This window comes from Oncorhynchus mykiss, chromosome Y, assembly GCF_013265735.2.
Source record: "Oncorhynchus mykiss isolate Arlee chromosome Y, USDA_OmykA_1.1, whole genome shotgun sequence".
Classification (NCBI taxonomy): domain Eukaryota; kingdom Metazoa; phylum Chordata; class Actinopteri; order Salmoniformes; family Salmonidae; genus Oncorhynchus; species Oncorhynchus mykiss.
Genome location: NC_048593.1, coordinates 2,707,970 through 2,734,966, shown reverse-complemented (window position 1 = coordinate 2,734,966; position 26,997 = coordinate 2,707,970). Strand labels below are relative to the sequence as shown.

General features: G+C 43.4%; 1 protein-coding gene across 8 annotated transcripts in view; it reads left to right on the top strand.

The window, feature by feature from the left end:
- Positions 1-26,997, top strand: part of LOC110509517 (GTPase-activating Rap/Ran-GAP domain-like protein 3) — a 178,578-nt gene that overhangs the window by 87,596 nt on the left and 63,985 nt on the right. For all 8 annotated transcript variants that reach the window (XR_005040445.1, XM_021590431.2, XM_021590428.2 and 5 more), the window contains exons 3-4: positions 13,636-13,710; positions 24,465-24,564. Coding sequence is in view for 7 of the 8 variants with exons in the window: in XM_021590431.2 (XP_021446106.2) it covers positions 13,636-13,710; positions 24,465-24,564 (175 nt within the window). In the remaining variant the exon portion in view is untranslated. The remainder of the gene's footprint in view (positions 1-13,635; positions 13,711-24,464; positions 24,565-26,997) is intronic.

Here is a 26,997-nt window from a genome sequence, read left to right as displayed (position 1 = left end):
AAGAGGGCACATATATAAACATACTAATCAGGGAGAATGGGAACCAGGTGTGCGCAATGAGACAGTCACGGTTTGGTGGTAATGATCCAGTTCAGTGATGCCTAGAAGGCCATTGACTGTATGTAGCACATTATTTTATGCATGAGTGCATCCACTATCCACCCAAGCAAGCACATACTGGAGTCCATCCAGAGATGCTGTTGCATAATTGTGTTTTGGAACTGCATATTATATAGTATAGGGATGAACTGAACTTTTGACATGTCTAAACATACCGTTTGGAATGCAGCTACAGTCTACTTGGCATGTACAGTAAAGTGCATTGCAGTGCATATTATATGAGTATCTAGGGTTTAACTTTTCTCTAGTGTCTAGTGCAGGGACCCCCAGTAGTGCAGGGATCCCCAGTAGTACAGGGGCCATGGGACGAACCCTTTGAAGAACCCTTTTTGGATGCATGTAGAACCCTTTTTGGTTCCAGGTAGAACCCTTTTTGGATGCATGTAGAACCCTTTTTGGTTCCAGGTAGAACCCTTTTTGGTTCCAGGTAGAACCCTTTTGGGTTCCATGTAGTACATTTAGCATATTACTACATTAAAGGGTTCTACACCTGGAACAAAAAGGGCTCTCCTATGGGGACAGCTGAATAACCCCTTTGGAACCCTTTTTTCTAAGAGTGTAACAGATTTCCGAAATTAAAATAACGTTGAGTTGATTTACTGGTCATTTCCAGTTTATGTCCAACAACATAACTCATTTAAAATAATAACAAAACAGAAAACTTGGGGAGACCAACTTCGCCCGCGGGTGATTTTATTTGTCCCCCCAAGTTTTCTGAGCAGATTTTTATTTTAATAAGCCGCCTATTGGGGAACCCTGTTCTAGTGTGTAACTGCAGCACAGTTTGGAACGCAGCCACAGTCTTCTTGGCCTGTACAGGAAAGTCCATTAGGCAAGGTTGTCTATTCTGTGCAAGAGGGAATATGACCTCTATGTCTGTAGTGCAGCCCCAGTTATTAGGCAGACAAGGCCTCCTCCATACACCACTCACCACTGCTGAGAGAGAGAGAGCGTGTGTAAGCAGACCAAGCGTTACACTGTGCCTGAGGGGTCCCTCATTACAGGGAGAAGAGATAAAGACAAAGGAGGACGTTTAATTCACATAAATATACCCCGGAGTAACCAGAATCAATACCAACCAACAAGCAGGACCTGATGAATCACTCACACACACACACACACGCACAAAGCCACAAACACAATTGGGTGCATGCGCACACACAGACGTATGCACAGTCACACACGTGTGCATACAGACATGCACGCACGCACACAGGGCTGATTCACCTGAAAGATAGAGAAAGAGACAAGGAGAGTGAGGAAGCCAGATGGTTGGCGAGAGAGAGAGTGAGAGAGAGTAACTTTCCAGGTTTGAAAAAACAATACTGTTTGTGTGGGAGGAGGAGGGGGCGGCACGGTCAAGGGTGTGGGTGTGGCATCATGCCATAGCCTGAGGGGCAGTGAGGACCAAGTAGTCAAAAGCATTTCCTCATTCTAATCTCCTCTATTTGTTTTTCATCTGTGGGTCTTTGTATAAAATGCTATTTGCTTAATTTGTTGTCAATTCAATTTGTGATGGTTTTATCAAAGACTGCCAGGTTTGGGTGAGATGAGTTTAATTATCTCTTGCTTTGGCTATATTGTACATTACACAATCAGACTTTGAACTGCTTTGAATGGAATTGCTACTGGCAGACAGAAAAGAGAGAGAAAGAGTGAGAAGGAGAGGGAGAGGGAGGGAGGCAGATGCTTTGGTGTCTCTATTCATGTAAAAGCTCTGTAAATTGTGTATGTGCACGTGGACACACACTTATGCCCAGGATGACTAAGCATATGAGCAGCTTAGCATTTATCTCTCCCCAGCCTGAATGAAAGGCCTTCAGTTTGATCCAGACCTGGTCTGGACCATTTAGAAACGTTTCCCAAACCAAAGGTCAGAACATCACTTCACATTTATTACTGACTATTTCTTTCTTTCTTTTTTATATTGTTTATTTGACCAGCTTTATTGAAGGCAAAAAGTTACACACACACACACACATGCATGCACATAGACCCACCTCAGTTGGAAGGGAATGAGATGTGACAGGGTAGTCAAAAGTCCGGCAGGCCTAGACACAAACAGACAGGTTTGGAGTAGAGCTGTCCTTTCTTCAGCATCCACCATGTGATTCTTACACATTGCCTGTCAGCCCCCCTACACCCCTCTCAACCTCCATAACCTCCTTATCCAATCTCTATAACCTTCTCATAACCCCTCCAGATACTGTAGGGTTTTCAGTAAATCTACCACCATTAAACTCTCTGCCATATGTCAGCACACATAAGGCCCCGATTAACAACCTACACCATCCATACACACATCATCTCTCTCACACACACACACACACACACACACACAAACACTGTACCGTATGAGTGTATGCCTTTGTAGCCAATGTGGAATGGTTACCTAGTTAGCTGTGTATGGGGAGAGGTCTGCCCGGCTCTAGTTTGATCTTATGACTGGACAATAATCAAGATATGGTCAAGTGCTGCAAAGAAAGACCTAGTTAAGCTGCAGCTGGCCCAGAACAGAGAGGCACATCTTGCTCTTCATTGTAATCAGAAGGCCTATATTAATACTATGCATGGCAGTCTATTTTGACTAAGAGTTGAGGAAAGACTGACTGTGTCACTTCTTGTTTTTATAAGAAACATTAATAGGTTTGAAATTCCAAGTTCTTTGCATAGTCAACTTGGACACATCACTGACACACACACTTACCCCACCAGACATGCCACCAGGGGTCTTTTCACAGTCCCCATGTCCAGAACAAATTCAAGGAATCGTACAGTATCATACAGAGCCACGAGTGCATGGAACTCCCTTCCATCTTATGTAGCGCAAGTGCACAGCAAACCTTGTATAAAAAAAACAAATAAAGCAACACCTCACCTCACCGCACAACGCCTCTCCCCATGTGACCAACTCGTGTGTATGTACTGACATGTATGTGTAACTGATAGATGCACACAGACACTCACTACATGCTAATGTTTTACATTTTATGTAAATTGTCTGTAATGTATTTTTTGTTATCTGTCGAACCCCAGTAAGACTAGCTGTCACCATTGGCGTCAGCTAATGGGGGATCCTAATAAATCAAACCACCGGCTCACCCCCCCTCTTGCCCTCTGACCTCTGCACAGCAACCGCACCTGCTTTAAACTTTGGGTAAACTCAACTCCATGTGAATGTTGACATCTGACATGTCATATGTACAGAATATGCTGTGTATACTGTGTGCTTGGACAAATGCACAACTCAATACATTTCTTTTTTAGAACAGTGTAGTCCTCTAGTCATCCATACAGGACAATTTGATCACTATAAGGTTGATCACTGTATCTGCGTATCCCTATGCACTGAACGACATGATTAAAAAATGTAGGAAAATGTAAAAAGATGTGCAATCTAGTTGCAAATGCAGTATGTATTGTGTAGATTGACCATTGTGAGGAGAGACAGTGGTGTGTAGCTTAGGCGCTAGACTAAATGGGAAGTCTCTGCTCGTCTCTTGTCTGTCAATAGCACCTGTTGTCTTACTGTTGCTGATTCTCTCTCTCTCTCTACTGACCCGCGTAAGTGTGCATAAACAACCACTCTGAGATCAATTATCCGTCAGCAGTCACAATAGCATTGATTTATTCTCCATCCCTCCTCCCTTCCTTTTTCTCTTTTCCCCTTTCATCTAGTGGTCTTCATGGGTCCACCCGCAGACCTGACCCGGTACCCGAGCAGTCCAATATTCAAACTTTTCCCTCGGGTCTGGGTCAGGTCCTGTTTCACATGTTTTTTTGGTCACTCGGTCTGGTTATCATCGGGTCTGATTGTTCTCTGGTCAGTTCACGTCCTGCCCCCCCCCCTCCCCTTTTTTTTTTAAATGATCGGATTAATTTGCGTCCGTGCCGGATTTACCTCAGATCCATTCGGGTCCTGGTCCTTCTTGGACCCGAGAAGAGCTCAACTCTTATTCTCTCGGTCTCATCCCCTCTCCTCCATCCCTTCCTCTCTATCTCTCTCTCTCTCCCTCACTCAATCTCCCCCTCTCAACAACTCCCCCTCCCTCCTTCCCTCCCTCCCCCCTTCCATCTATCTCTATCACCATCACTGCAGTCCTCTCTTCTCTCCTGCAGACCTAGGGGGAAATCAGCCCCTCTTAGTACACTGAGGGCTCAATTGTGTTTGTGAAATGTTTAAGCCGCGTCCCAAAATGGGAGCTATTTAAGTGATCTACTCTGTTTGTGTGTGTGTGTCCACGCAGGCTCCCAATAATCCTTGCACTCTCACCCATGGGGTTACCCACTGTATAGACAGCTATTATTATTTTATCATTCTGCTTATTATGCGCCTCTTTCTCTTGCCTGGTGCCTCCCATCTCTCTCTCTGTCCAGTTATTTTTTGTATATGTCACTCTCTCTTTTCATGCACCCCTCTCTCTTTCTCTCCTTTTCTTCTCTCACTCTCTTTTTCGCCTCTTTTTCTCCACTTTCTCTCCTCTCTTTCTCTCTTCTCTCTCTTTCGCTCCTCTTTCTCTCTCTCCTCTCTCTTTCCCTCTTATCTACCCATCTCTTGCAGTGGTTGGATGTTTGCAAAAGTGTAGCAGGGAGGGCTCCCCTGCTTCCACCCCTCTTCCCTCCCTCCATCCTGCTCTGAATCGAACACACAGCAGGTCCACAGGGAATTAAGAGAGTGCAGGGTTTTCCTCCTCTGCCATTCTGCTGTCGCATGATTTAGAAGCCGGTGCATATGCATCACACACAATTACCGATTCATACACGTACTACTCACTCACTCACTCACTCACTCACTCACTCACTCACTCACACTCAGAGGAGAGATGGTGCGGTGCTCTCCCTGCACGCTGCATTGGTTTTCCCTCCATTATCCTGCGATTGGACAGTTAATGTTGCAGGAGGAGAGAAGAGATGAGAGAGCACCACTAAGATCTTCACTCCCCATTCATCACTCACACACACACACAACCAGACAGGATTCCACACTACTGACACACACAGATAACACACAGACATGTACACAATCACACACTAACGTCAGAAGGTTACATACACCTTAGCCAAATACATTTGAACTCAGTTTTTCACAATTCCTGACATTTTAATCCTAGTAAAAAGTATCTGTCTTAGGTCAGTTAGGACCACCACTTTATTTTAAGAATGTGAAATGTCAGAATAATAGTAGAGAGAAGGTTTTATTTCTTTCATCACATTCTCAGTGGGTCGGAAGTTTACATACACTCAATTAGTATTTGGTAGCATTGCCTTTAAATTGTTTAACTTGGGCCAAAGGCTTCGGGTAGCCTTCCACAAGCTTCCCACAATAAGTTGGGTCATTGTCCCATTCCTCCTGACAGAGCTGGTGTAACTGAGTCAGGTTTGTAGGCCTCCTTGCTTGTACACGCTTTTTCAGTTCTGGCCACACATTTTCTATGGGATTGAGTTCAGGGCTTTGTGATGGCCACTCCAATACCTTGACTTTGTTGTCTTTAAGCCATTTTGCCACGACTTTGGAACTATGCTTGGAGTCATTGTCCATTTGGAAGGACCCATTCTCGACCAAGCTTTAACTTCCTGACGGATGTCTTGAGATGTTGCTTCAATATATCCACATAATTTTCCGTCCCCATGATGCCATCTATTTTGTGAAGTGCACCAGTCCCTCCTGCAGCAAAGCACCACCACAACATGCTGCCACCCCCGTGCTTCACGGTTGGGATGGTGTTCTTTGGCTTGCAAGCATTCCCCTTTTTCCTCAACATAACGATGGTCATTAAGGCCAAACAGTTCTATTTTTGTTTCATCAGACCAGAGGACATTTCTCCAAAAAAAGTGCAGTTGCAAACCGTAGTCTGGCTTTTTTATGGCGGTTTTGGAGCAGTGGCATCTTCCTTACTGTGCGGCCTTTCAGGTTATGTTGACATAGGACTCATTTTTACTGTGGATATAGAAAATGTTGTACTGGTTTCCTCCAGCATTTTCACAAGGTCCTTTGCTGTTCTGGGATTGATTTGCACTTTTCGCACCAAAGTATGTTAATCTCTAGGAGACAGAACTCGTCACCTTCCTTAGCGGTCTGACGACTGCGTGGTCCCATGGTGAGTTTGAAGGTAGGCCTTGAAATACATTCACAGGTACACCTCCAATTGACTCAAATGATGTCAATTAGCCTATCAGAAGCTTTTAAAGTAAGGACATCATTTTCTGGAATTTTCCAAGCTGTTTAAAGGCACAGTCAACTTAGTGTATGTGAACTTCTGACCCACTTGAATTGTGATACAGTGAATGATAAGTGAAATAATCTGTCTGTAAATAATTGTTGGAAAAATTACTTGTATCATGCACAAAGTAGATGTCCTAACCGAATTACCAAAACTATAGTTTGTTGACAATACATTTGGAGTAGTTGAAAAACAAGTTTTAATGACTCCAACCTAGGTGTATGTACACTTCCGACTTGAACTGTATATACAAGCACGCACACACAATTTGTGGTCAGAGAGAAAGATTCCCATGGAGAGAAAGTATTTGTCTAAATATACTGTCTGAGGGATCTCTACCAGGGACATCACTTTCCTGAGAGGAACACACACACATACAGCGGCAAGAAAAAGTATGTGAACCCTTCGGAATTACCTGGATTTCTGCATAAATTTGCCATCAAATTTGATCTGATCACAACAATAGACAGTCTGTTTAAACTAATAACACACAAACAATTATACATTTTTCACGTCTTTATTGAACATTGTGTAAACATTCACAGTGCAGAGTGGGAAAAGTATGTGAACCATTGGACCATTCCTCTTTACAAAACTCACCAATATTCTTGGGATATCTGGAGTGAACCACTCTCTTGAGGTCATGCCACATTATCTCAATTGGGTTGAGGTCAGGACTCTGGCTGGGCCACTCCAGAAGGTGTATTTTCTTCTGTTGAAGCCATTCTGTTCTGTGTTTTGGGTCGTTGTCCTGTTGCATCACCTAACTTCTGTTGACCTTCAATTGGCAGACAGCCTTACATTCTCCTGTAAAATGTCAGTTTTATTTTTGTTTCATCAGACCAGAGGACATTTCTCCAAAAAGTGCAGTTGCAAACCGTAGTCTGGCTTTTTTATGGCGGTTTTGGAGCAGTGGCATCTTCCTTACTGTGCGGCCTTTCAGGTTATGTTGATATAGGAATACAGTATATTTTTTCCATCGATGATAGCAAGCTGTCCAGGTCCTAAAGCAGCCCCAAACCATGATGCTCCCTCCACCATACTTTACAGTTGCGATAAGTTTGATGTTGGTATCCTGTGCCTTTTTTGTTAGACATGCAGCAATGTTTTTTTGGACAGCAGTGTCTTATTCCGAGGTGTCCTCTCATGAACACCATTCATGTTTAGTGTTTTACGTATCGTAGACTCGTCAACATCTCTGTTGACGAGTCTACGATACGTAAAACACTAAACATGTTAGCATGTTCCAGAGATTTCTGTAAGTCTTTAGCTGACACCCTAGTATTCTTTTTAACCTCATTGAGCATTCTACACTATGTGTTCTTGCAGTCATCTTTCCCTTATGGCCATTCGTAAGGAGAGTAGCAACAGTGCTGAACTTTCTCCATTAATAGACAATTTGTCTTACCGTGGACTGATGAACATCAAGGCTTTTAGAGATACTTTTGTAACCCTTTCCAGCTTTATGCAAGTCAACAATTCTTCATCTTAGGTCTTCTGAGATCTCTTTTGTTCGAGGCATGGTTCACATCAGGCAATGCTTTTTCTAAATAGTGAACTAAAATGTTGTGTGTTTTTTCTAGGGCTTGGCAGCTTTAACCAACATCTCCAATCTCGTCTCATTGATTGGACTCCAGGTTAGCTGACTCCTGACTCCAATTAGCTTTTGGAGAAGTCATTAGCCTTGGGGTTCACATACTTTCTCCAACCTACACTGTGAATGTTTAAATTATGTATTCAATATAAATAAGAAAAATACAATAATTTTTATTTGTTATTAGTTTAAGCACACTGTGTTTGTCTATTGTGACTTAGATGAAGATCATATCAAATTTTATGACCAATTTATGCAGAAATCCAGGTAATTCCAAAGGGTTCACATATTTTTTCTTGCCACTGTAGACGCACACATGCACACATACAGATTCACACACAAATATTAAAAACACATGCTCGCATTCAAATAAACACAGAGATGTGTAGGCCAAACAAATGTATGTCAAACAAAAACCAATGATTGCAAAGTTAAACAAACCATTACAACTCTATGCACAATGACTACTTTAAACAATTTCCACTGAACATTTTACAAAAACACATTTGCTTGAAGAACAGTACAGATTTACCAATCAGAGCTGCCAACAGGGGTATGGGGTCTGTCTGCCTGCCTATCGGCTCTTTCACTGCAGATGAGATCACTACACTGCCTGAAATGACTCAGTTATGGCTATCATAAACTTTATACGATCAACATCTAGACTGCAACATCGCTTGTTTCGTAGTCTGCTGAGCATCATATCTAGCGAAAATGCTTGATGAGGAGAGGGATAAAACAGTTAATGACATGATTGTGAAACAGAATTATTTTCAAAATAAATGTGTTATTTTCTCCTTTGATTTGAAGCCAAACAAAACATCCCTAATACACGCAAACAAAATGCTCCATTTCCCTACACTGCGCAACTATATCATAATTTTTTGTATATGTATTTGTATTTATTAATGATCAAGGCAGCAGCTACTCTTCCTGAGGTCCAGCAAAATTAAGGCAATTATATACAATAAAAAATATTACATGACATTACATTTCATAACACTTTTCACAACACATTAAGTGTGTGTCCTCAGGCCACTACTATACTACCACATATCTACAATACAAAATCCATGTGTACGTGTGTGTAAGGAGTTAGCTTGTGTGTGTGTATGTGTGTGTGTTTCTTCAAAGTCCCCACTGTACTGTACATAAGGTGTATTTTTTTATCTGTTTTTTTTACATCTGATTCTACTGCTTGCATCACCAGGGCCTGTAGGACCTGCCTTGTTGATTGTTGTTAAGAAGGCAGAGCAGCGCTTTATTATGGACAGACTTCTCCTCATCTTGGCTACTGTTGCATCAACATGTTTTGACCATGACAGTTATCTAAACTTGCACAATTCCCACATTATTCATTACAAGATTTAGTTGAGGTTTAGGGTATAGTGAATGATTTGTCTCAAATAAAATGCTTTACGGTTTTTAAATATTTAGGACTAAATTATTTCTTGCCACCCATTCTGAAACTGACTGCAGCTCTTGATTAAGTGTTGCAGTGATTTCACTCGTTGTAGTAGCTGACGTGTATAGTGTTGTGTCAACCGCATAGACACACTGGCAAAGTAAAGATTTAAAAAAATAAGGGGCCTAGACAGCTGCCCTGGGGAATGCCTGATTCTAACTGGATTATGTTGGTGAGGCTCCCATTAAAGAACACCCTCTTGTGTTCTGTTAGACAGGTGACTCTTTTTCCACAATATAGCAGGGGGTGTAAAGCCACAACACTTTCGTTTTTCCAGCAGCAGACTATGATCAATATTGTCAAAAGACAAATTGAAGTCTAACAAAACAGTTCCCAGTCTTTTTATCATCAAATTCTTTCAGTCAATCATCAGTCATGTGTGTAAGTGCCGTGCATGTTGAATGTACAGATCACTACAGATCACTCAGTCTATGATGTTGGAGTTTTTAGATAAACTGAAAGCTAACATTGCAACGAGATTTGAGGTGGTGCAGTTTGTTATAGGGACCCGTTCTGTACTGATGCGGTGGGAGAGAAACTTCTTGTGATATTTAATTTGTTTTATTTTTATAAATTTGTTAAAAAATCAATAACCTGTTTTTGCTTTCTCATTAGGGGGTATTGTGTGTAGACTGGTGAGGGAAAAAAACGATGTCATCCATTTTAGAATAAGGCTGTTACAGAATATGGAAAAATTCAAGGGGTCTGAATATTTTCCGGATGCACTGTAAGTACAAATGTGTTCCATTATTTGATGCACTGAATCAGGCGAATGTGAAAACACTTAACATTTTCTTTTGCTCACATTTAATACATTTAAAAAAGTGCTTTATGACTATAATTGTGTTTGTGCATTTTTTTTTATACCGGTCTTAGGCAGAGTAGTCCCATGTAGAAAATGCCTGGCCCCCCTGTAAATAACCTTTTTCAAATCTGGCCCTGTAAGAATATACTGTAGTTAAATAGCCCTGACATATGGTGTGTAAGAGTGGATACAATTTCCTAGTCTCTTGGAGGTGCAGTGCAGCGTGGAATTATAGACATTGAAAGCTGCTTGGACCGCATGATCCCCAATCCCCTATGCACACACTCTCACACTCACATGTTCCTGGACTTCCTGTCTTCTTTTTGGCTCCATCTAACCATTACAGACCATCTGCTGCAGAACACACACATAATGCCTGCAGAGAGAGTCCGGTGCGCCAGAACTGTGCTGCGTTTTGTGACACTTTGGCAGAAAACAACCCTTTATTGGTCAGAGAATGACAGAAGAGAGAGGAGAGGAAAGAGGGAGACTGGGGGAGAGAGATGGAGAAGACGTTGAAAGATGCAAGTTTGAATAGAGCAACAGAGGAAGGGGTGAAGAGAGATGGAGAAAGTGAGCATAGAGTGACAGTTCAGAGGAAACAGAGCAACAGAGGAGAGGGGGATCATGGAGGATACGGAGGAGGAAAAGAGCAACCAAGAAGAGGGGGAAGAGGAGAGGTTCTGTGTTGGGTTGCCAGGCAACCAGGCATTGTGCGGTCTGAGGGGCAAGGGGGATGAATGTAGAAGATGGGGGAGGAGAGAAGAGAGGGATGTCATGTTTCCACTGTGAGAAGAGATGTCAGGGTGATCGACGGACAGTGATACTGGCATCATTGCTACTTCCTCTTTATCTGTCGATGGAGAGTAGTGAACACACAAATATAGAGAGACACATTTACACACACGCATACAGGCGCGCAAACTCATAGACATATTCAAAGATACACATACACGCTTCATTATTTTATTACCAAGAACACTAGACATCAACACCAAGGAGGAAGAGGAGGAATTACTATGGCTAATTTTCATTCTCATTGAGAGCAAGTCTAAGAAGTGGTAGATTTGTTCTATGTGCTCTATTTTTATGCTTCCCATTCTTAAATATAGTTTTAGCGTGGCTTTTTTACTTTCAGTTTTGTACACCAGCTTCAAACAGCTGAAATTACGATTTTTGGTTATGGAAAAGATATTACATAGCAGTTTAGATGGTACAATGATTCTCTATACCAGGGTTTTCCAAACTCGGTTTTGGGGGGCCCCCCTGGGTGCACGTTTTAGTTCTGCCCTAGCACTACACAGTTGATTCAAATAACCAACTCGTCATCAAACTTTGGGGGGAGTGTCCATCTTTAAATGGCACATTGTCCACAAAGTGCAATCGGATTAAATTTCATCCATCGAGCATGCTTTTTAGTCCAGGACTAGGCTTAATCTGTGTCCCGGGAACTGGCCATGGAAAAGCATGCGTATTACTCATTAACTCATGATTAGTCTTTTTTTTGTGTGATAGTGTTTATTAATGTTGCCCCCTTAAAGAGGAAATCCAGAAATTGAAAAACAACAAGCGGTCACAACACAACTTGTTCGGTAATCTACTGAGGGATAGGGCTAGAGAGATATACTGTAGGCACTGCCCTATAAACCTGAATTTGTGTCAGAGCCCTTGCAGTAATCTCAAAGGTCAGTTAGCCTCTGTTCGCCTATGTTTTGCAGTTTCTCTTTAGCTAGCCGCTAGCTGCTATTGTTGGAAAATGTAAATGATTGCTGTCATATGTTCCTCTTTATTGTTCTGCGTAGTTTTATGGTCTCGTGTTAATGTGTCTGACCTATTACTCCCTTCCTCTCTTTGTTTCTCTCTCCCTCTTTCTCTGTCCCTGTGGTATATGGAATGGGACATTGTGTGAGCTTTAAGTATTGCTTGCAGTGTTTTATTTGATAACTTTAGTTTGAATTCACTATACAGTACATTAGATGAATTGTGCCAATTAAGTTTAAAAAATATATATTTTTCTCTCTCTCTTGCTCTCTCTGCTCTTGCTCTCTCTCTCCATCTTTCTGTCTCTCGCTCAATTCAATTCAATTCAATTTGCTTTATTGGCATGACTTAACAATGTACATATTGCAAAGCTTGCTTTGGATATTTACAATATGAAAATAATAAGAATCAAAATTGTCAATGGGACAACAGTAACAACAATAACCAAGGGTTACAATAACAATGAGCATACAGTAGAGGACATATCCAGGTTGAATGGTCTGTCAGACACTGTCCCTCATCTTATGGCAGGCAGCAATGTAGTGCGCTGCCAACCCACAGCTCTCTGCGTCCTCCCCCAACAGGAAGGGTAGCCTACTCACACCAGAGAGGTCTTTGAAACCTTGAAAAAAGGTTTCCAATTTGTGGAAATGACACTCTCATTGTTTTATATTTTTGACATTTTGTCAGGAAATGTAGCTCTGTCTCGGGTTCTGGTGTTGTGCAGTGGTTGCACAGCCTTTCCTCGACAGGGATCCAGGTTTTCCTGTGTCTGCCCCTCAATGGCAAGGCTGTGCTCACTGAGCCTATACTTTGTTAAGGTTTTCTGAGGTTTTGATCAGTAACCATCATCAAATATTTAGCCACGGTGTACTGTCGATTTAGGGTCAGATAGCACTGCATTTTGCTTTGTGCATTTGTTTCCCAATAGGTAATGTAGCTTTGTTTTGACTGTGTTGTAATGTGGTTTATTCTGATTGATTGGATGTTCTGGTCCTGAGGCTTCAGTGTGTTAGTAGAACAGGTTGGTGAACTCAGTCCCAGGAACAGCTGGATGAGGGGACTCTTTTCTTTGCTCAGCATTGCAGGGCTTGGTAATGATATGAGAGGGGGTCCCTGTATTTTAGATGTTTCCAAAACTTAATTGCTGTTTTTTTAGATGTATTTATTAGTGGATATTGGCCTAATTCTGCCCTGCATGCATCTCCCTCTCTGTCTCGCTGTCTCTCTCTGTGTCTCTCTCTCTGTGTCTCTCTCTGTCTATCTGTCTCTGTGTCTCTCTCCGTCTATCTGTCTCTCTGTCTATTTCTGTCTGTCTCTCTCTCTGTCTGTCTGTCTCTCTCTCTCTGTCTGTCTCTGTCTGTCTATTTCTGTCTCTCTCTGTCTGTCTGTCTGTCTGTCTGTCTGTCTGTGTCTCTGTCTTTCTGTCTATTTCTCTCTCTGTCTCTCTCTTTCTTTCTCTATTTCTGTCTTTCTGTCTTTCTGTCTCTTTCTCTCTCTCTGTCCCTGTCTTTCTGTCTCTCTCTCTGTATCTGTCTCTCTCTGTCTCTGTCTCTCCCTGTCTCTCTCTGTCTCTCTCTCTCTCCTTCTGTCTATCTTTCTCTGTCTCTTTCTGTCTTTCGCTCTCTTTCTCTCTCTCTTTCTCCCTCCCTCCCTCCTTCCCCTCTAGCTGATCTCCAGTGATGCAGATGGAGCCATACAGAGAGCGGGCCGCTTTCGAGTGGAGAATGGCTCATCAGATGAGGTGAGGACCCCTACACACACACACGCACACACATACACAGGAACACACTTACACATTTGCGTTTGAGAAATCTATGGACATAAGTAAATGCATGGCTACTCACAGGCAAAAAAAGGTCATGGTGGCAAAGTAAATACAATATAGCAAGTAAAACACTGGAATGGTAGATTTGCAATGGAAGAATGTGCAAAGTAGAAATAAAAATAATGGGGTGCAAAGGAGCAAAATAAATAAATTAATTAAATACAGTAGGGAAAGAGGTAGTTGTTTGGGCTAAATTATAGGTGGGCTAATCTGTGAGCTGCTCTGACAGTTGGTGCTTAAAGCTAGTGAGGGAGATAAGTGTTTCCAGTTTCAGAGATTTTTCTAGTCATTGGCAGCAGAGAACTGGAAGGAGAGGCGGCCAAAGAAATAATTGGTTTTGGGGGTGACCAGAGAGATATACCTGCTGGAGCGTGTGCTACAGGTGGGAGATGCTATGGTGACCAGTGAGCTGAGATAAGGGGGGGACTTTACCTAGCAGGGTCTTGTAGATGACATGGAACCAGTGGGTTTGGCGACGAGTATGAAGCGAGGGCCAGCCAACGAGAGCGTACAGGTCGCAATGGTGGGTAGTATATGGGGCTTTGGTGACAAAACGGATTGCACTGTGATAGACTGCATCCAATTTGTTGAGTAGGGTATTGGAGGCTATTTTGTAAATGACATCGCCAAAGTCGAGGATTGGTAGGATGGTCAGTTTTACAAGGGTATGTTTGACAGCATGAGTGAAGGATGCTTTGTTGCGAAATAGGAAGCCAATTCTAGATTTAACTTTGGATTGGAGATGTTTGATATGGGTCTGGAAGGAGAGTTTACAGTCTAACCAGACACCTAAGTATTTGTAGTTGTCCACGTATTCTAAGTCAGAGCCGTCCAGAGTAGTGATGTTGGACAGGCGGGCAGGTGCAGGTAGCGATCGGTTGAAGAGCATGCATTTAGTTTTACTTGTATTTAAGAGCAATTGGAGGCCACGGAAGGAGAGTTGTATGGCATTGAAGCTTGCCTGGAGGGTTGTTAACACAGTGTCCAAAGAAGGGCCAGAAGTATACAGAATGGTGTCGTCTGCGTAGAGGTGGATCAGAGACTCACCAGCAGCAAGAGCGACCTCATTGATGTATACATAGAAGAGAGTCGGTCCAAGAATTGAACCCTGTGGCACCCCCATAGAGACTGCCAGAGGTCCGGACAGCAGACCCTCCGATTTGTCACACTGAACTCTATCAGAGAAGTAGTTGGTGAACCAGGCGAGGCAATCATTTGAGAAACCAAGGCTGTCGAGTCTGCCGATGAGGATGTGGTGATTGACAGAGTCGAAAGCCTTGGCCAGATCAATGAATAAGGCTGCACAGTAATGTTTCTTATCGATGGCGGTTAAGATATCGTTTAGGACCTTGAGCGTGGCTGAGGTGCACCCATGACCAGCTCTGAAACCAGATTGCATAGCAGAGAAGGTATGGTGAGATTCGAAATGGTGGGTAATCTGTTTGTTGACTTGGCTTTCGAAGACCTTAGAAAGGCATGGTAGGATAGATATAGGTCTGTAGCAGTTTGGGTCAAGAGTGTCCCCCCCTTTGAAGAGGGGGATGACCGCAGCTGCTTTCCAATCTTTGGGAATCTCAGACGACACGAAAGAGAGGTTTAACAGGCTAGTAATAGGGGTGGCAACAATTTCGGCAGATCATTTTAGAAAGAAGGGGTCCAGATTGTCTAGCCCGGCTGATTTGTAGGGGTCCAGATTTTGCAGCTCTTTCAGAACATCAGCTGAATGGATTTGGGAGAAGGAGAAACGGGGAAGGCTTGGGCGAGTTGCTGTGGGGGGTGCAGTGCTGTTGACCGGGGTAGGAGTAGCCAGGTGGAAAGCATGGCCAGCCGTAGAAAAATTGTTATTCTCAATTATGGTGGATTTATCAGTGGTGACAGTGTTTCCTATCTTCAGTGCAGTGGGCAGCTGGGAGGAGGTGTTCTTATTCTCCATGGACTTTACAGTGTCCCAGAACTTTTTTGAGTTAGTGTTGCAGGAAGCAAATTTCTGCTTGAAAAAGCTAGCCTTGGCTTTTCTAACTGCCTGTGTATAATGGTTTCTAGCTTCCCTGAACAGCTGCATATCACGGGGGCTGTTCGATGCTAATGCAGAACGCCATAGGATGTTTTTGTGTTGGTTAAGGGCAGTCAGGTCTGGGGAGAACCAAGGGCTATATCTGTTCCTGGTTCTAAATTTCTTGAATGGGGCATGTTTATTTAAGATGGTTAGGAAGGCATTTAAAAAAAAATATCCAGGCATCCTCTACTGACGGGATGAGATCAATATCCTTCCAGGATACCCCGGCCAGGTCGATTAGAAAGGCCTGCTCGCTGAAGTGTTTCAGGGAGCGTTTGACCGCTGACCCATTACGGATGCAGGCAATGAGGCAGTGATCGCTGAGATCTTGGTTGAAGACAGCAGAGGTGTATTTAGAGGGCAAGTTGTTTAGGATGATATCTATGAGGGTGCCCGTGTTTAAGGCTTTGGGGAGGTACCTGGTAGGTTCATTGATAATTTGTGTGAGATTGAGGGCATCAAGTTTAGATTGTAGGATGGCTGGGGTGTTAAGCATGTTCCAGTTTAGGTCGCCTAGCAGCACGAGCTCTGAAGATAGATCGGGGGGCAATCAGTTCACATATGGTGTCCAGAGCACAGCTGGGGGCAGAGGGTGGTCTATAGCAGGCGGCAACGGTGAGAGACTTGTTTTTAGAGAGGTGGATTTTTAAAAGTAGAAGTTCAAATTGTTTGGGTACAGACCTGGATAGAAGGACAGAACTCTGCAGGCTATCTTTGCAGTAGATTGCAACACCGCCCCCTTTGGCAGTTCTATCTTGTCTGAAAATGTTGTAGTTTGGGATTAACATTTCAGAATTTTTGGTGGTCTTGATAAACCAGGATTCAGGCACAGCTAGAACATCCGGGTTGGCAGAGTGTGCTAAAGCAGTGAATAGAACAAACTTAGGGAGGAGGCTTCTAATGTTAACATGCATGAAACCAAGGCTATTACGGTTACAGAAGTCGTCAAAAGAGAGCACCTGGGGAATAGGAGTGGAGCTAGGCACTGCAGGGCCTGGATTCACCTCTACATCGCCAGAGGAACAGAGGAGGAGTAGAATAAGGGTATGGCTAAAAGCAATAAGAATTGGTCGTCTAGAACGTCTGGAACAGAGAGTAATAGGAGGTTTCTGGGGGCGATAAAATAGCATCAAGGTATAATGTACAGACAAAGGTATGGTAGGATGTGAATACAGTGGAGGTAAACCTAGGTATTGAGTGATGAAGAGAGAGATATTGTCTCTAGAAACATCATTGAAACCAGGAGATGTCATTGCATGTGTGGGTGGTGGAACTAATAGGTTGGATAAGGTATAATGAGCAGGACTAGAGGCTCTACAGTGAAATAAGCCAATAAACACTAACCATAACAGCAATAGACAAGGCATATTGACATTAAGGAGAGGCATGCTTAGTCGAGTGATCAAAAGGGTCCAGTGAGTAGAGAGGTTGGTTGGGGGTCACGGCGATTTAGACAGCTAGCCAGGCCATCGGTAGCAAGCTAGCATAGGATGGAGGTCTGTTATTAGCCACCTCTTGCGTTCCGTCAGTAGATTAGTGGGGTTCCGTGTGGTAGAGGGGATTAATCCAAATCACAAAACAACAACAAAAAACAATAGATATAGTTACAGAGGCCCAAGAAGAAGAAAAAAAATAAAAAATAATAATAATAATAAATACATATATTGTCTATTTGTCCATTCAGATAGCAGCCGATAAGACAGCTAACGGTTAGCGGGCTGCAGATGGGCGTTCAGGTAACGTCGCGACGGAGGAGCCAGCCGGATAACTCCTTCGGGTAGATAACGTCGGCAGTCCAGTTGTGAAGGCCCGGTGGGGCTCCGCGTAGGCAGTAAAACGGGTCCGGATAGGTGATTGTAGCCCAGGAGTGATTCATGGAACTCTTCAGCTGGCTAGCTCCGGAATAATTGATGTTTGCTCCGGAATCGACGAAAGCCGATAGTCACACGGATAGCAGCTAGCTAGCTGTGAGATCCAGGTATGAATGTCCAGAGTTAGCGGTTGAAATCCAGGGACATGGAGAGAAAAATTGGTCCGGTATGTTCCGTTCCGAGCCGTGTTGCGCCGTACAAAACTGGCGATAGATTTTCGAGCTAAAGGATAGCTGATGACCACAAACCGTGGTTAGCTGAATACTAACAATTGGCCAGTAAAGAAGCTAACTAACTTCTGATTAGCTTCTGATTTGCTTCTGATTAGCTTCTGGATTAGCTTCTGGCTAGCTTCTGGCTAGCTCCTGGCTAGCTTCCGGCTAGTTTCTGGCTAGCTTCTTGGAGGATTACAGATTTGAGGTAAATAGTACTTTTTTAATAAATATAAATTGGTGAGGCGGGTTGCAGGAGAGTGTTTTGAAGATTAGTTTATGGAAAATTAAAAAATATATATAAAAAGGTATGTGAAAAAAGTTGTAAATATATATATATATACGGGACGCGACAAGACGAGGACAAAAGACGTCTGAACTGCTATGCCATCTTGGAATCAATCATTTGGATTCTCAATGACCCAAACAGTAAATGACGCATGGAATGACACTTACACACACACGCACACAGTCATGGGACATATGGCTGGGCCCAGTGGGGACATGATGATCACAGTGTGTGTGTTTGTACATCTGTTACTCAGTGCTCTGATGAATCACCAGAAGGGGATTTCAACCACAGTGGAAATAAGGAACTTATCTATTCAAACTCTTTTAATACAGTCAGACACAGACAGTGCTCATCCCATAGAAAGATACTTTCAGTCATATAGTGTATTTGGACAACAGCTCATCTAAAATCTAATGGGCATTAATACAGAGTTGGTCCCCCCTTTGCTGCTATGGCAGCCTCCACTCTTCTGAGAAGGCTTTCTACTAGATGTTGGAACATTGCTGCGGGGACTTGCTTCCATTCAGCCACAAGAGCATTTGTGAGGTCGGGCACTGATGTTGGACGATTAGACCTGGCTCGCAGTCAGTGTTCCAGTTCATCCCAAAGGTGTTCGATGGGGTTGAGATCAGGGCTCTCTGCAGGACAGTCAAGTTCTTCCACACCAATCTTGACAAACCATTTCTGTATGGACCTCGCTTTGTGCACAGGGACATTGTCATGCTGAAACAGAAAAGGGCCTTCCCCAAACTGTTGCCACAAAGTTGGAAACACATAATTGTCTAGAATGTCATTGAATGCTGTAGTGTTATGATTTCCCTTCACTGGAACCAAGGGGCTTAGCCCGAACCATGAGAAACAGCCCCAGACCATTATTCCTCCTCCACCAAACTTTACAGTTGGCATGATGGTGAAGCGTGAGTCATCACTCCAGAGAACGCATTTCCACTGCTCCAGTGTCCAATGGCAGCGAGCTTTACACCCCTACAGCCGACTCTTGGCATTCCACATGGTGATCTTAGGCTTGCTCGGCCATGGAAACCCATTTCAGGAAGCTCCCGACTAACAGTTCTTGTGCTGATGTTGCTTCCAGAGGCAGTTTGGAACTCTTCAGCACTCGGCGGTCCCATTCTGTCAGGTTCCGTAGCCGACCACTTCGTGCTGAGCCGTTGTTGCTCCTAGACATTTCCACTTCACAATAACAGCACTTTATAGTTGACCAGGGCAGCTCTAGCAGGGCAGACATTTGACTAACTCACTTCTTGGAAGGTGGCATTCTATGACGGTGCCACGTTGAAAGTCACTTAGCTCTTCAGTAAGGCCATTCTACCGCCAATGTTTGTCTATGGCGATTGCATGGCTGTGTGCTCTACAGTGGGGCAAAAAAGTATTTAGTCAGCCACCAATTGTGCAAGTTCTCCCACTTAAAAAGATGAGAGAGGCCTGTAATTTTTTTGAAGGTACACTTCAACTATGACAGACAAAATGAGAAAACAAATCCAGAAAATCACATTGTAGGATGGATTTTTAATAAATTTATTTGCAATTATCGTGGAAAATAAGTATTTGGTCAATAACAACATTTTATCTCAATACTTTGTTGGCAATGACAGAAGTCTTCATAAGGTTTTCACACACTGTTTCTGGTATTTTGGCCCATTCCTCCATGCAGATCTCCTCTAGAGCAGTGATGTTTTGGGGCTGTTGCTGGGCAACACGGACTTTCAACTCCCTCCAAAGATTTTCTATAGGTTAAGATCTGGAGACTGGCTAGGCCACTCCAGGACCTTGAAATGCTTCTTACGAAGCCACTCCTTCATTGCCCGGGCGGTGTGTTTGGGATCATTGTCATGCTGAAAGACCCAGACACGTTTAATCTTCAATGCCCTTGCTGATGGAAGGAGGTTTTCACTCAAAATCTCACAATACATGGCCCCATTCATGATTTCCTTTACACAAATCAGTCGTCCTGGTCCCTTTGCAGAAAAACAGCCCCAAAGCATGATGTTTCCACCCCAAGCTTCACAGTAGGTATGGTGTTCTTTGGATGCAACTCAGCATTCTTTGTCCTCCAAACACGACGTGTTGAGTTTTTACCAAAAAGTTATATTTTGGTTTCATCTGACCATATGACATTCTCCCAATCTTCTTCTGGATCATCCAAATGGTCTCTAGCAAACTTCATACGGGCCTGGACATGTACTGGCTTAAGCAGGGGGACACAAGTATCCGAAAACACTAATTTGATTTATACTTTTGTATATATAGTGTAGATATACAGTATAGTCCCATGTGGCTCAGGTAGTAGAGCATGGTGTTTGCAACGCCAGGGTTGTGGTTTTGATTCCCATGGAGCACCAGTACTGTGGTCATATGACAGGAAAATAGAGGTATTTGGCCATGCACACCAACGGTGGTTTTGACATCCTGAAATAAAGGTAGATATCTTTATTAATCAAATCAAATGTATTTATAAAGCCCTTCTTACATCTACTGATATCTCAAAGTGCTGTACAGAAGCCCAGCCTAAAACCCCAAACAGCAAGCAATGCAGGTGTAGAAGCACCGTCTGGTATTAGAAATAATACTAAACTTTTCCCCTAGTATAAAATAATATAATTTGTATATATTTTTTAGCATACAATATAGGTCAGTATTTGTATTATTTACTTTATACAGTCTTTTTTTTGCTTACCAAGGGATCCAATAATGCCGGACTCTTGGGCATGGACTCAACAAGGTGTCGAAAGCATTTCATGGAGATGCTGGCCCATGTTGACTCCAATGCTTCCAGTTGGCTGGATGTCCTTTGTGTGGTGGACCATTCTTGATGACTATGGGAAACTGTTGAATGGGAAAAACCGAGCCGTGTTGCAGTTCTTGACACACACAAACCTGGCACCTACTACCTCCCCTCCTTCAAAGGCACTTAAATATTTTGTCTTGTCCATTCACCCTCTGTATGGCACACATACACAAACACATTTAAAATCGTTCTTTAACCTGTCTCCTTCCCTTCAGCTACACTGATTGAAGTGGATTTAACAGGTCAAATCAATAAGTAATCAAAGCGTTCACCTGGATCCACCTGGTCAGTCCATGTCATGGAAAAAGTAGTGTTCATACATTCAGTGTAGTCTGGTGTTTTGGGCAAGATGGTTAATAACAACCTAGTAGAATTGGGATTTCACTGTGCTCTTTTATCTGGGGTTCAAATCAAATGTTATGTGTCACTTGTGCCGAATACAACAGGTGTTACAGTGAAATGCTTACTTACAAGCCCTCAACCAACAATTCAGTTTTAAGAAAAACACCCCCCAAATAATAAGAGATAAAAGTAACAAATAATTAAAGAGCAGCAGTACAATAACAATAGCGAGGCTGTTGTTAGGGTTCGTTTCCTTGTTCCTTGTCAATCATTGGTGAAATTAGCATTATGACAAGATATTTCATTAAATCATTCAAAAACCTTTATTAATGCAATTGCAGACAGAAGTTGACAACAGGAACATAGCACGCATGTTTCCAAGTAAGTTCTGCATCAAAGAAAAGGTCTCAAGTTGTTTTGTTAAACCCTAAGTCCAGCCCTGGTGATGTCACTACCTACGTCATTACCTTTTTACTCCTGAGACCAAAACCATGCCTATCAAGCTATATAAACAAGGCTTTTAGTGTTATCTAAAAACTTAGCAGTACATGTCCACTCCACAAATTAGATTATTGTGGAATATTTGACTAGTCTTGTCTCCTACACTCCCCTGCAGAGTTCTGTCTCAGTCACACATTTCTCAGAGGGGTCTCTTTATAAGAGAGAGAGAGAGAACTAGAAAACAACTGTGGAACAATTCTAAACCTATATAATGAATATATATATTGTTAATCTGTTGTCTAGGACCCTATAAATGTAAGGAGGGTCTTATAACCCCTACCCTTCTATTAATACAACATAAGCATAATCAATTATTCTAAATCATCAAACATTTTGCTACAGCCCTTATCATGACCCCTAGGTGAACCCGACACTATATACAGGGGGTACCGGTACAGAGTCAATGTGTGGCGGCACCGGTTAGTCGAGGTAATTGAAATAATATGTCTATGTAGGTAGAGGTATTAAAGTGACTATGCATAGATAATAACAGAGAGTAGCAACAGTGTAAAATAGACGGGGGGGGGGGGTAATGCAAATAGTCTGGGTAGCCATTTGATTAGATGTTTAGGAGTCTTATGCCTTGGTGGTGGAAGCTATTTAGAAGCCTCTTGATCCCAGACTTAGCGCTCGGGCACCGCTTCCCATGCGGTAGCAGTGAGAACAGTCTATGACTAGGGTTGCTGGAGTCTTTGACAATTTTTAGGGCCTTCCTCTGACACCGCCTGGTATAGAGGTCCTGGATGACAGGAAGCTTGGCCCCAGTGGTGTACTGGGACATACGCACTATCCTCTGTAGTGCCTTTCGGTCGGAGGCCGAGCATTTGCCATACCAGGCAGTGATGTAACCAGTCAGGATGCTCTCGATGGTGCAGCTGTAGAACGTTTTAAGGATCTGAGGACCCATGCCAAAACGTGAAGCTCTCAACCTACTCCACTACAGCCCCGTCGAAGAGAATGGTGGAATGCTCTGTCCTCCTTTTCCTGTGGTCCACAATCATCTCCTTTGTCTTGATCACGTTGAGGAGACATTGTTGTCCCGGCACCACACGGCCAGGTCTCTGACCTCCTCCCTATAGGCTGTCTCGTCGTTGTCGATGATCAGGCCTACGTGTCATTGGAAAACTTAATGATGGTGTTGGAGTCGTGCCTGGCCTGCAGTCATGAGTGAACAGGGAGTACAGGAGGGGACTGAGCACGCACCCCTGAGGGGCCCCTGTGTTGATGAACAGCACGGCGGATGTGTTGTTACCTACCCTTACCACCTACGGGCGCCCTGTCAGGAAGTTCAGGATCCAGTTGCAGAGGGAGGTTTTTAGTTTAGTGTTTAGTGATGAGCTTTGAGGGCACTGTGGTGTTGAACGCTGAGCTGTAGTCAACGAATAGCATTCTCACATAGTGTAACGCTCTGGGCGTAGTGGGTGCGAAGTCAGGCGCAGGAAGCAGAGAGAACAGGGTAGTGCTATTTATTGCACACACGGCAAACATAAGCCACCCCACGAAACACAGGGCGCACACAAAATAAATGCCCCAAACACGGGGACTCAACCAGTCCGGAGAAAATCCCACGAATGAAACACGCCCACATCAAACGTGCTCAGAGCAACACAAAACAATCCCGCACAAAGAGCAGGCGGGCCTACTGGCTAACAGCCCGACTAATCAGCCTACACACAAAACAGGTGACACCAATGAACAGAAAGGGGAAACAGGGATCAATGGCAGCTAGTAGGCCGGTGACAATAACCGCCGAGCGTCACCCGAACAGGAAGGGGAGCCACCTTCGGTAGGAGACGTGACACATAAGTGTTCCTTTTGTCCAGGTGGGAAAGGGCAGTGTTGAGGGCAATAGAGATTGCATCGTCTCTGGATCTGTTGGGGCGGTATGCAAATTGGAGTGGGTCTAGGGTTTCTGGGATAATGGTGTTGATGTGAGCCATGACTAACCTTTCAAAGCACATAAATGGCTACAGACGTGAGTGCTACGGGTCGGTAGTCATTTAGACAGGTTATCTTAGACAGGGACTATGGTGGTCTGCTTGAAACATTTTGGTATTACAGACTCAGATAGGGAGAGGTTGAAAATGTCAGTGAAGCCACTTGACAGTTGGTCAATGATGTGTGTGTGTGTGTGTGTGTGTGTGTGTGTGTGTGTGTAGTGTGCTTTTGTGTACATATGTGTGTGTGGTCTGTGGGTGTCTGTGAGGCTTAGCTTCAATAGGATGAATCCACAATGGGACAGCCACTCAATGAGGAGGAGGTGCATCGATCAGGGGGCAGAGGGCTTAATGTTAATATTGATGACAGGGGGATCTACTGATGACAAAGGAACTCTTCTTCTGTGGCCAGACAAAACAATAATGTGTGTGTGTTTTGAAGGTCAGTCTGTAGATCAATGTATGTGTTTATTGGCGTAAATCAGTGTGTGTGACCCCTGGTTACAGAGACCATAATGAGTCATTCTGTGACCATTTATGCTGGCTGACGTGTGGTGAAATATGCGTACGTGCATGTGTGTGCGTTTCACTAACCCAGAGTGTGTCTCTGTGTGGGTGTGCGTACATTTGTGTGTTTGTGTGTGTGTGTGTAGCCAATGGACTACACCCCGGGAATCTGGAGAAGAACCGATGTCCATTTGGAGAACCCAGAATACCACACCAGATGGTTCTTCAAATACTTCCTGGGAAAAGGTCCGTTCTGCTCCACAACTCTCTGTCTCACACACACACGCCTAACCTAATTCTAACCCTTACCCCTAAGCCTAAAATATTTTTTACCCCTAAGCCTAAATTTATTTTTTTCCTTGTGCCCCCACTTTCCTTTTTTTACTATCCTTGTGTTTATGGTCCCCACAAGGATTGTAAAACCAAAAACACACAAGCACACACACACACACACACACACATGCAGGGGGATAACAACATTAACATCTGACTGGCTCCATAGTCAACATGAGCGGCCAGCAGCCTCCGGAGAGCCTAGTCGTGAGGTCGTTAAAAATGCGTTACCCTCCTCCTCCTTCCATCTTCCTTCTTCAGAGCCCTCGCTTCTTCGGACAGGTGTGTGCGTGTGCGTGCGTGTGTGCGTATGTGCATGTATGCGGGTTATTCAAGCACAAGAAAACAAGACCTCAGGCCTAAGTGAACTGTTTCAAATTAGGATGAATACCATAGAGGGACTGAAGGAAAGAAAGGGACGGAGAGAGAGGAGAGTGAGCGAGAGGAAGATAAAGGGAAATGGATAGAGTCAAGGAGAGAGAGAAACAAATAAAGGGATGGAGAGAGAGAAAAAGAGATGGAGAGCAGAGTTCTTGTTTTTAATTAGGTTTGTTGGGTCTGGTCAGTGTTATGTCTGAATATGGTGCCGTGTCAACCGGACAGAGAGGGAGCTGAATGCAGATTGGTGTTGTCTAAGGGTTTTGTTATGTCTGTCTCACACACGCACAAAAACACACATACATGTACACACTCACACACATACAGTGCCTTGCGAAAGTATTCGGCCCCCTTGAACTTTGCAACCTTTTGCCACATTTCAGGCTTCAAACATAAAGATATAAAACTGTATTTTTTTGTGAAGAATCAACAACAAGTGGGACACAATCATGAAGTGGAACGACATTTATTGGATATTTCAAACTTTTTTAACAAATCAAAAACTGAAAAATTGGACGTGCAAAATTATTCAGCCCCCTTAAGTTAATACTTTGTAGCGCCACCTTTTGCTGCGATTACAGCTGTAAGTCGCTTGGGGTATGTCTCTATCAGTTTTGCACATCGAGAGACTGACATTTTTTCCCATTCCTCCTTGCAAAACAGCTCGAGCTCAGTGAGGTTGGATGGAGAGCATTTGTGAACAGCAGTTTTCAGTTCTTTCCACAGATTCTCGATTGGATTCAGGTCTGGACTTTGACTTGGCCATTCTAACACCTGGATATGTTTATTTTTGAACCATTCCATTGTAGATTTTGCTTTATGTTTTGGATCATTGTCTTGTTGGAAGACAAATCTCCGTCCCAGTCTCAGGTCTTTTGCAGACTGCATCAGGTTTTCTTCCAGAATGGTCCTGTATTTGGCTCCATCCATCTTCCCATCAATTTTAACCATCTTCCCTGTCCCTGCTGAAGAAAAGCAGGCCCAAACCATGATGCTGCCAACACCATGTTTGACAGTGGGGATGGTGTGTTCAGCTGTGTTGCTTTTACGCCAAACATAACGTTTTGCATTGTTGCCAAAAAGTTCAATTTTGGTTTCATCTGACCAGAGCACCTTCTTCCACATGTTTGGTGTGTCTCCCAGGTGGCTTGTGGCAAACTTTAAACAACACTTTTTATGGATATCTTTAAGAAATGGCTTTCTTCTTGCCACTCTTCCATAAAGGCCAGATTTGTGCAATATACGACTGATTGTTGTCCTATGGACAGAGTCTCCCACCTCAGCTGTAGATCTCAGCAGTTCATTCAGAGTGATCATGGGCCTCTTGGCTGCATCTCTGATCAGTCTTCTCCTTGTATGAGCTGAAGGTTTAGATGGATGGCCAGGTCTTGGTAGATTTGCTAGGAGTCTGATACTCCTTCCATTTCAATATTATCGCTTGCACAGTGCTCCTTGGGATGTTTAAAGCTTGGGAAATCTTTTTCTTTCCAAATCCGGCTTTAAACTTCTTCACAACAGTATCTCGGACCTGCCTGGTGTGTTCCTTGTTCTTCATGATGCTCTCTGCGCTTTTAACGGACCTCTGAGACTATCACAGTGCAGGTGCATTTATACGGAGACTTGATTACACACAGGTGGATTGTATTTGTCATCATTAGTCATTTAGGTCAACATTGGATCATTCAGAGATCCTCACTGAACTTCTGGAGAGAGTTTGCTGCATTGAAAGTAAGGGGCTGAATAATTTTGCACGCCCAATTTTTCAGTTTTTGTTTTGTTAAAAAAGTTTGAAATATCCAATAAATGTCGTTCCACTTCATGATTGTGTCCCACTTGTTGTTGATTATTTACAAAAAAATACAGTTTTATATCTTTATGTTTGAAGCCTGAAATGTGGCAAAAGGTCGCAAAGTTCAAGGGGGCCGAATACTTTCGCAAGGCACTGTATATTCAAGCAGAACACACGCA